This window comes from Aspergillus foveolatus (assembly GCF_047715535.1).
Source record: "Aspergillus foveolatus strain CBS 279.81 unplaced genomic scaffold BDW70scaffold_47, whole genome shotgun sequence".
Classification (NCBI taxonomy): domain Eukaryota; kingdom Fungi; phylum Ascomycota; class Eurotiomycetes; order Eurotiales; family Aspergillaceae; genus Aspergillus; species Aspergillus foveolatus.
The window spans coordinates 1-9,904 of record NW_027396111.1 but is presented as its reverse complement, the minus strand read 5'-3'; the positions used below and the strand labels follow the sequence as shown (position 1 = coordinate 9,904).

The 9,904-nt window shown below is 51.5% G+C and overlaps 4 protein-coding genes and 1 non-coding gene across 5 annotated transcripts; 3 read left to right on the top strand and 2 right to left on the bottom strand.

Moving 5' to 3' along the window:
• Positions 1–77: 77 nt before the first annotated feature.
• BDW70DRAFT_140989 (putative cytochrome P450) lies at positions 78–2,255 on the top strand. The gene has a single exon (XM_073737711.1). The coding sequence runs from the start codon at positions 512–514 to the stop codon at positions 1,919–1,921; it is 1,410 nt and encodes a 469-aa protein (XP_073593536.1). The 5' UTR covers positions 78–511; the 3' UTR covers positions 1,922–2,255.
• A 132-nt stretch (positions 2,256–2,387) lies between these two features.
• BDW70DRAFT_t144 lies at positions 2,388–2,475 on the bottom strand. Its single transcript has one exon. It is a non-coding gene; the product is annotated as a tRNA-Gly (tRNA).
• Positions 2,476–3,379: 904 nt separating this feature from the next.
• On the bottom strand, positions 3,380–4,298 carry BDW70DRAFT_140986 (GNAT family N-acetyltransferase). The gene has a single exon (XM_073737710.1). The coding sequence runs from the start codon at positions 4,137–4,139 to the stop codon at positions 3,411–3,413; it is 729 nt and encodes a 242-aa protein (XP_073593535.1). The 5' UTR covers positions 4,140–4,298; the 3' UTR covers positions 3,380–3,410.
• A 2,545-nt stretch (positions 4,299–6,843) lies between these two features.
• Positions 6,844–7,396, top strand: BDW70DRAFT_162257 (hydrophobin family protein; the record flags this gene model as incomplete). Its single annotated transcript, XM_073741098.1, has 3 exons — positions 6,844–7,132; positions 7,225–7,298; positions 7,352–7,396. 3 exons carry the CDS (start codon positions 6,844–6,846, stop codon positions 7,394–7,396), a joined length of 408 nt encoding a protein of 135 aa, XP_073593534.1.
• Positions 7,397–9,441: 2,045 nt separating this feature from the next.
• BDW70DRAFT_162256 (uncharacterized protein) lies at positions 9,442–9,803 on the top strand (the record flags this gene model as incomplete). Its single annotated transcript, XM_073741097.1, has 2 exons — positions 9,442–9,699; positions 9,744–9,803. 2 exons carry the CDS (start codon positions 9,442–9,444, stop codon positions 9,801–9,803), a joined length of 318 nt encoding a protein of 105 aa, XP_073593533.1.
• Between the last annotated feature and the right edge of the window lie 101 nt (positions 9,804–9,904).

Sequence of the window (9,904 nt, the reverse complement as noted above, 5' to 3'; positions counted from 1 at the left end):
AGTACATACGTGTTTGCAAAGTTGACATTAGTAATGACTTACGCCCAGGCCCAGCCTCTTTTTGGAGAAACCATATCTCCTCCTCCGCTCGGCCTCTTTTCAGCTCAGTGAGCTCAGGAGCTCACCGATAGTCGATCGATCACTGGGGCCGCTATGACGGCTCAGCCAGCCAGCAGCGCCGTCACGCAGACTCTGCAGCCCCGGCCCACGACGCTAATCGTCACTTGTTCCGGACGAACCCATGATCTGTGAGACGATCCCTTGGCCCGCCCAATGATACCGAGTTTTACATTGAAGAATGAAAACCACCGAGAGAGGCCGGGCGAATCACTGACTGATTATTCCAGCTCTGCAGATTCATCGTCGTGGCACGGCTGGCTGGTTTAAAGCTGCTGAGCTTCCTCGTAAATGGTACCGAGATCTGGAGTCTCCTCTTCCACGGTTCACTTTCTTATCCATTCACCTATACGCTTAATATCTAATCAAATCTCTGTTTACCGTCGTTGCGACAATGCCCACCCCTATTCCTCAGCCGAAAGGCCTCCCAGTGCTTGGCAACCTGTTTTCTCTCGACTCTAAAAATCCCTGGGGTTCCTTCAACAAGCTCGCGGCCGCATCGCCCTCCAACCGTCCGATCTTCAAAATCAGCATTCTCGGACATGATATCGTCTTTGTGACTTCCGCAGCTTTACTCGAAGAAATCTGCGATGAGACGCGTTTTCGAAAATGCGTGACGGGGCCGATCGTCGAGATCCGCGCCGCAGTCCACGACTCGCTGTTTACGGCTTACCACTCCGAGAGTGAGATCTGGGGAGTCGCGCACCGGATTATGAAGCCTCTTGTTTCGCCAGAGGCAATTGAGGGTGTCTTCAACGAGATGAGAGAGACGACCGATGATTTAATCAAGAAGTGGACGGCGTCATCGAAGCAGCGCGTCAATGTGTGTAATGATCTGGATCGCAGTAACCACGAGGCGAATATGCTTGCCTTCTTTCACCAGAGGGTGTCTATCATGAACGGCACCGAGCCAGCCGTGATCGCCTCCTGCCAGAATGCGACAATGGAGGCTGTAAAGCGCAGTTCGCGCCCGAAATTCCTTACATGGCTCATGGGTCACCAGAAGCGCTACGATTCCGATATCAAGATCATGCGCAACTACGGCGCAGAGATCGTCCGAAAACGCCGCGAGGAATACCCCGACGGCGGACCCAAGGACATGCTGCATGCTCTCCTCCACGGCGTCGACAGTGAAACGGGCAAAAAGCTGTCCGAGAGCCAAGTCCTCGACGAGATCATTAACATCTTCATCGGCAGCGCAACGGCGCCAAACCTCCTCTCCTTTGGGCTATATTATCTCGCCACCAACCCAGACGTCGTCACAAAAGCCCGCGAGGAACTCGACGCCGTTGTTGGTTCCGGCCCCTTCGAGCACGCCCACCTTTCTCAAATCCCCTACACCGAGGGCATCCTTCGCGAAACATTGCGGCTCAGCGCCACAGCACCAGGCTTCAACATCGAGCCGATCCCTTCGCCGGGCAATGAGCCCGTCCTTCTCGCCGGCGGCGAATACCAAGTCCCGCGCACGCAACCTCTCATCGCATTGCTGACCGCCGTCAACCGGGACCCGGAGGTCTTCGAAGACCCCGAATCCTTCAAACCCGAGCGCATGGTCGGTGAGAAATACGATGCTCTTCCGTCAGGCGTGAAAAAGGGCTTCGGAAATGGCAAGCGGCAGTGTTTCGGGACGCGGTATGCGTGGGAATGGGGTCTTTTGGTACTGGCGCGGTTGATCAAGGAGGTGGACTTTGAGCTTGCAGATAAGAAGTATAAGATGAGCAATGAGGGGGTAAACTATAATGGGGCGTTCAGCACCCGCCCAGTTGGCTTCTTTTTGCTTGCGAGTCCGCGTGCGAGTGTGTGACTACCTGAGTTGAGGCTGGATCTGGTGAGGGGACTGGGGTCGAGTCTGAGGTTGATTGGTGATCGATCTAACGAGTTGATCAATTGAATGCGGCCAGATGTGATGAGATGAGATGCGATGCGATGCGATGCGATGCGATGTGATACCTTGAGATGTCTATACATTTACTCCGTGGATACGAGTAATGTGATCTTAGCTATCCTGACGACCTGCTATGTATGTTCTGCTTACGGGTTACCAGGCGACTTGAACTCTCTGAATACATACTCCAATACCAAGCAGATTCTCAAACTCTCTGACTCCATGTTTTTGCTGTGAAGTGCATCGACCGAAACACCTCTTGGCGATAGGACAAAGTCAGAACATAGCACCATAGCAGACCAACGGGCCCATTTTTAATGACCAAAGTAAACTCAAGATAGATGAATGTCTCCTTGATTACAAGGACATTTGAAGGCAAAAAAAATGCACCAGCCGGGAGTCGAACCCGAGCCTTTCGCTTGCATGTCACGTGACCTTGGAAGGCGAAAATCCTACCGCTGGACCACTGGTGCTAGTTATTGGTAAATATTATAAAATAGAATATAGCAATTTGTAACGTAAATTATTGCAACATTCTTAATAAAAACTTCTATAAACGTACCTCTGCATAGCAATCTCCCAAGGAGCCACCTGGTGGGGGCCGTATATGGAGTGTTCAGGTTACTCGGTATTCGCTTTAATCATCCGGGGAGAGGTTTCTTCTTCCTCTCCTCACTCTTCAAATACAGTTCCAGACAACAGGGGAAGCCTTCGCTGTGCTTCATCCATGATGGAGTACTGCTGCTCTCACGACTACAGTCCACTTGCATATGGACGGGGACTACCTACCGTTCATCAAATCGCAAGTTATGAACCGTTCGGGTTACGCGTTGCGGCAACCTGAGAAAGCCTGGTGCCAAGAGGATGACTGGCAATAATTCAAGCAGCATGCTGCTCGCGAAACACAGACTGCTGTTCTCGTATGAGAAAGACATGAGACTCAAAGTTACATCTCAGTTAAGGGAAGGCTTTTTCTGGTGACTTGCTTTATCCTGATTTGTTCCTGGCTGAATTAGGTAAACGGCCAGAGCAGGCCGCTATGTCCCCAGCGATACCGTATTAGATATCATTTCAATACAGCTTCTCGCTATGGTTCCTCTGCGCATCGTTTATGGATTCGTTGGAGAATGGGCTAAGTCAGTCGCAGAATCACATGATAGTTCGTTCTCTTCACAGCATGGAATGCAGGAGCAATATATATTCGAGTCCATCTAGCTCGCCATCAGCTACTCTATCCTGCGCTGAAGCCCGATATAACCAAGCTGCAGCTTTTTGCTTGGTTCTTTACTTCTGACACGGCTCCGACTGCAATTGATGCTTTTATCAAGACAATCATTGCAATCATCGTCCAGGGGAGAGGGGAAACCACAATATAGCTTATTATTTATATGGCCAATATATGTAGCAGTTATTGCGGCCGTCCCGTCCGCATAAAGATATTCGACGGCTGCTCCCTGTCCCGAAACTCCTCGTCCACATCATACTCGCACTCTCCTCCATCCTGCCAGAACCCCAGCTGCCTATAGACATGCCTGCCCATACTCGACGCCTCCAGCACGGCCTCCAGGCCCCCTCGATGCTTAGCCTCATCAAGCCCCCACTGAACCAACTTTGACGCAACTCCCTGTCTTTGAAACGCTGGGTCAACAACACACAGGTCCAGCACCATGACCGCTGGCGAAGAGCTCGACGCGATTTCTTTGACCACCTCAACCCGGCGCTTATGCAGCGAGCGGTCCAGCTGCAGCAAGTATCGCTGTTCAACTGGATTCCCAGGGTAGATCGCCTCTGCGTTGATGTCAACCGGACTGTCTCCGTGTCCAGGTACCATGGACGCCTGCACCCAGATAGCTACCCCGGCGATTACTTCCTCCCCGTTGGCGTCGGCGACGGCAGCCTTGAGAAAGACAGTGTTTGGGTTTCCGTTTCGATCGGTCGTGATGGAAGACCACCTCTCAGCCAGCCGACCTATTGCACGCTCTTTCCCCTCGGGGGTATCCCACCCAGGATTCATGGCGATCCAGACTCCATCGTGCACCTGGGAGCCGAATGCCGATGCAGAAATGTCGAAGAAGGGAGTGAAGTCGGCGGGGGATGTTATGGGGGACACTTTTATGGTTGGCTTGACCGGGGCCATCTTGGACAGTCTCAACGAGAAGGTTATGTGGATGAAGTGAATATGTGTTTAGCATGTATTTAGTATATGTTGTATGTGTCGTGTAGTGTATGTGTCCTTAGCGGGCGAACCCCGGAATTAGCTCAATTGTGGGGCAGGGCTTAAGCGTCTATGTTGTTGGCTTACAGTATTTGTGCCACTGCAGGTACGTTTATATCGGTAGGAATATCAAGCGTATGCTATCTCACATCACCGTCTTCCTTATGAGTCAAGATAGCGCCGATAAATTGCGCAATCGCACATATTAGCCATCTGCACAGACTATCGTACCTGACCATCTTAATACCGGCACCTGTCGGTTGTAGATGTCGCGCGGACTATGTAGTGACATAGCACTTGTTGTACGGAAAGATTTTTGAAAAATGATTCTATCAGCGCATTTCTGGTCTGTAGCCTTACTTACCGGACGTCTCCAGGGTAATTTTTGGTATACGGAAGGACGCCTTCCACGCTTATGAGCACAGAGTTCCTTTCCTTCCTTTTCCGACCCTGGCCGTATAACAGCTATCTCTACTGTTCTTATTTCTGTGTCTGCATGGTTTCTTGTGACCGTCATGTCGTTGGCAACGCTCAGTCGACTTTGGACATCGCATCTCCTGCCTGCTCTGTCCAGAGAGACCGCTAGCCATCATCCCCCTGAAATAGATCATATTGTCTAGTGCGGAGAGAAGACCAAGAAAAAGACTGCTTCGACTATGCAGACAATGTAGCAAGCTTAAAAAGTAGGCAGTCATCCGCGTCTTAAAGGCCTCGGTCTATCGATGGCGCAAAATGCTACGAGATTATCACCATATCGGACCGGCGACCGCACAGTGCTTAGTGCTCCACGTGTCTGAGGCTCTTCTAGGGGAGATATCCCGTCGCGATATCAGAGCGGGATTGCGCCATCAAGCGTATTTTGACATCGCGTGTTGATCTGGGGCGAAAATCTGGGATAGGGGCCTCAAAAACATCGGATACTGGGCTCTCTCTGGATCGCGGGCGAAGCTGCTTCAAGCAGCTGGTGTATTCAGTGGCTCAGAATCATTAAGGAGGAACTAGAGGGCGATTAGAAGCCGACTGTCGGGTCTCAGAGCATTCAGACTTAGGCGAAAGGCTCTAACGGGCTAATATAAGGCTCGCTCAGCTATTCCGCTCCCAACAAAACGCGGCACCGCAGCGACCATATTTAAAGGAAGAAGTGAGCTTCTGAGCTGAATTGGGGTGAATCAAGCAAATACGCTCTAGGCAAAATTCAACGGCTACGTCTGCAGCCATTGAATTGTCGAGCGGCGAAACATAGTGCATAGAATCACCCTCAACAGAGCCAAAACACCGAATTCTCGGCGCAAACGCCACAAACAGACTTTTCTCTTGAAAGCATCATAGACTCAGGAATACAAGCATGTGTGAGACATGAAAAAGCGGAATTCCAGATGCGGTGCACGTTCGGCATGGACGGGCCCTGAAGGATGTAACACCTGGCCTGGATCACATTCAAGCCGGAGTCCGGCCGTACGCCGAAGATCCTGGAATTATTCCCCGAGCGATAGGGTTAAATCAGGCACTCAATCCGTGCCTACAAATGTGGGCATATCTGCGAGCGATGCTAGTGGTTCGTTCGCTGTATGTAACTCGTGATTTTGATAACGGCTTATGCTTCTTGTCGCAGAAGCGGATTAATGGGGTTGAATAGTGACGACAGTGGCTTAGCCGTACGGAATCAAATTTGGTTCCCCTGTACCTTCTCTCTGCATTTCAGCTGGACCAGTCTATGGATGGGGTGTGTGGTATCGGCCGCATTCGGTAGCCTCATGGCAAGGTCGGCCCAATGAGTATTTATGATTCATCTCACGAAAATTCAAATAAAATAAAATAAATTCTTAGCTGGCTTGCACCTTCATCCTCAAATCCTCGAGGGCTATATTCAAAGCGTCATCGGCCTCTACCGATCATCGAGGTGTGGATCAGGAACAGGTCTCCCTCGTGGGTACATTACCTACACAGACGCGGACACCCAGCGCAGGCTCCCTAATCCGGCGACAATATCTGGGGTTAGAATGTTCGCTTGAAGTGGTATCGATGTAGAACTGCATAGGTCATTCACATTTGTGCTGCAAACTGCTCTTCGCAGGTCACGAATATATAAAGATACTGGACATTTTAATAAAGGCACGCTATATATCATCCCATAGTATGCTACCGCAATTGTTATATTTTTTTTTTTAGAAAAAAAAAAAAAAAAAAAAAAAAAAAAAAAAAAAAAAAACCCTACCTGCCCGCCTGAAGACCACTTACAATGCAATAAGCTAGGTGCCGTTCCTACAGGTACACTTCTCTAACCACGGCTCATTAGAGCAGCTGCTTGCGGCCTTCGTCAGGACAGGAGGAAAACCACGGTACGGTCAGGTCAGGCTCGTTTGCGGACTCGACGATTTCTGACCTGGGGATGTAGCATCAGTTCGGATCCGAGATTGAGATCATGAGCGCAGACTGTAGTATCTCAGAGTTGTAGTCTTCTCCTGAAAGTAGGTGTCAACGTCAAATGTATAGAGCAGAATCGGACGAACCTCAGCTACATAAACCTGTCCAGTCACCCTTCATCAGCTGCCTTCCATCACAAGCATCTCCAGCAATCCAGCAACCAAGCTTCCAGAGCCAACTCAACTCAATTCAACTCATCAAAATGCGCTTCATCGTCTCTCTCCTCGCCTTCACTGCCGCGGCCACCGCAACCGCCCTCCCGGCCTCTGCCGCAAAGAACGCGAAGCTGGCCACCTCGGCGGCCTTCGCCAAGCAGGCTGAAGGCACCACCTGCAACGTCGGCTCGATCGCTTGCTGCAACTCCCCCGAGGAGACCAAAAACGACAGTCTGTTGAGCGGTCTGCTCGATGCTGGCCTCCTCAACGGGCTCTTGGGCAACACGGACAGCGCCTGCGCCAAGGCGAGCTTGATTGACCAGCTGGGTCTGCTCGGTACGTGATCCCCACTCACTCGCTCCCTGGCGAGGCTGAGGGAAGACGAGAGACGGTCTAGAAATGGTGTGCTAATGGATGAATGTGTGCAGCTCTCGTCGACCGCACCGATAACGGCCCCGTCTGCAAGAACATCGTCGCTTGCTGCCCTGAGGGAACCACCAACGTACGTTCTTCAGATCTGCTACAAGTGAGGGGATCAAAATTAACATATTCCAGTGCGTTGCCATCGACAACGCCGGCGCCGGTACCAAGGCTGAGTAAGACGGCTGCCGATGTCGCTGTCTGGACGCTCCTAGAGTATCTTGGAGAGAACAGACAGGCTTCCAAAGTAGAGAATGGTCCTTAGTTCTGCAGTTGATGCAATACGAATAGTGGTGATCAGTACATTAGTACATTAGTACTATAGTACTAATATAATAATAATAATAATTGGTGTTGCTCGGATTTGTTTCCTGATTTGTTCTGATTTTTTGCGTAGACTTGCGGTGCATACCAGCCTACCAGCCTACAGTAGACTATCATAGTTAAACCATATCCTCCAAGTCCCCTCATACTGGCAACCAACACTCAAACATCAACTACTGATCCGATAGGCCCCCTCTTACTCCATCTGAGCCCCAAATCGCTCATCGTGCACCTTCCAAGCCTCTTATGACCTCATCATTGCAGCCCGTACGGGCCCCCATCGCTTCAGCTCTCGTATCGCGAGCAGGAAGTGGGAAGTGTGGAAAGTGTGGGGTAATGCAATAGCGCTGCCACCGCTATGCCACGAGCCTTGCTTATTTTCAGGTGGAAAGTTTATTGGGGTCGAATAAGAAATGGGCGTGTTGCCATGGCGTACTTATGCAGTTGCTTACTTGCTTGCTGACCGCAGTTGATGCGTTTGCCCTGCCTCGCCATGTTCATATCGATGTCATGCGGTCAGTGCGTGATTGCTGGACTGTCGTTTTGCTCGAGTCGAGTCTCCATGCAGCATCCCGCGTCTGCCCGAGCCCGGCTCGGGCTCGGGCAGACGCTCTCGTTTGTTAAGCTCTCACTACTGGGCTATATACCTGCGGATGACTACGGGAGACCGTAAAGACGATGGTGTGCTGGCGAGCTAAGTTTCGCGATCCACGCGACCGGCCATTTGTTTGTGGCCAGGGGATACTAGACTGAGAGCAGTTAGAGGATCTGCAGCTAATATATCTCATCTGATTCGGAGAATACCTTAGACTCTTTAGTTCGATGCGCATCCCCCGCTAACCTACTAGTGAGCCGTGCGAGCACGGTCCATCGGATTTACTGGATTTGCTTGTGAGATCAGCTGCTCCTGCTCTCCCCGTATGACTGGCAGTTGACCGTACTGGACTGGCACTGGCGGTGACTGGAAGCCTCAAGCATGAAGTACTCAAGCACTGAAGCACTGAAGCGGGTTAGGGCTTGCGACCGACCCGACCGACCCCGATCAAGGGAGACAGAAACGTGGCCCCAGCTACGGGGGTCAAGATGCCTGTCGGGCGGGCATTAAGTCAGCGCAGACAAGAGGACTAGGCCGGGCGGAAGGCGACGCCGAGGTACAGGACGTGGCTTAGTGCCTGACAGTGGCAGGGTTCAGGACTTCAGGACTGTCTACCTATAGGAGGCAGATGCAGCGCGACCCGGTAGGACAGACTCAAGACAAGGCAGTGTGACATCGGGCGCAGCCAAGCAGGGCGCACACTGAGTCAGGCACTATGAAGGGCAGCATCAGCGCGCAGAAGAGTGGCATCAGAGCGCATGGCTGATGATGGCCTCAAAGAGGGATGGATAGTCGCATCCCTGTCTGGACGCAGACCTTGGACTGGACGACAAGACAGCCGCAGCCGATCGCCCGATGACGATCTTCTCCTATGATATAGTAGACTCTATGAAGTATCCTCATCCTCACAGCCGGAAAAAATAAATAAAAAAGGGAACAGTAATCACACCATCCGAAGTCTTGTGACACGTCACTTGCATCCCTGCAGAGCAGTGAATAATGACTTTGGAAGCTTTGTTAGTCGACTTGGAGTCTTGGACCGGGGCTATACTAGCTAGCCTGCTAGACTCCTCCCTTGCGTGACCTCAGAAGACTGGCTAAAATGGCGAATGCTGGAGACAAAGGCCAGAGCAAAGGGCCAGCACGGAAACTCGACATGTATAAGAATGCCCATTCCATTCACCCCGTCCGTCCTTCATTCCAGTCAGCGCGCTCATCTTCCTCACTTGGAACCTATAATATCCCCTCTCATAGTCTTGACTCCCGGTCGAATTTGTATGATTGCCGCACCGGTCCCTGAGCGACAATGAAACTGGCCCTCTCCCTCTTCCTGCTGTCAGGCAGTCTCGCCCAGTACTCCAACCCGGGCGCCTGCTCTGGCGACTGCTGGGCGCACGACCCGGGCTTCTACCAGCGCGTCTCAGACGGCCGGTACTACCGCTTCTCGACCGGCGGCGGCATCCAGATCCATGCGTCCGATAACCTCGAGGGGCCCTGGGAGGCTGTGGGGGAGGCTTTGCCGGGGGGATCGATTGTCGATCATGCTGGGAGTACCAATTTATGGGTAGGTGCCACTACTACTCGTTTACGTCTGCGACTGTCTGCCAGTGCGTTTGGCCGTGCTTTACCTTGGACAAACCAGGCTCAATCGGCATCGACCCTGCCTAGAGTGGTTTTGACCTTCTTCCGTTTTATTCTTCCTCTCTGTTTTCTCTTTTCTTTCTTCTTTCTTTTCTTTCCTTTCTGTTTGGTTTCTTTTTTTTTTTTTT

What these genes read in the sequence shown, in the direction of transcription:
- BDW70DRAFT_140989 (XM_073737711.1), top strand. Translation starts at nt 512, where the DNA reads ATGCCCACCCCTATTCCTCAGCCGAAAGGCCTCCCAGTGCTTGGCAAC.
- BDW70DRAFT_140986 (XM_073737710.1), bottom strand. Translation starts at nt 4,139, where the DNA reads ATGGCCCCGGTCAAGCCAACCATAAAAGTGTCCCCCATAACATCCCCC.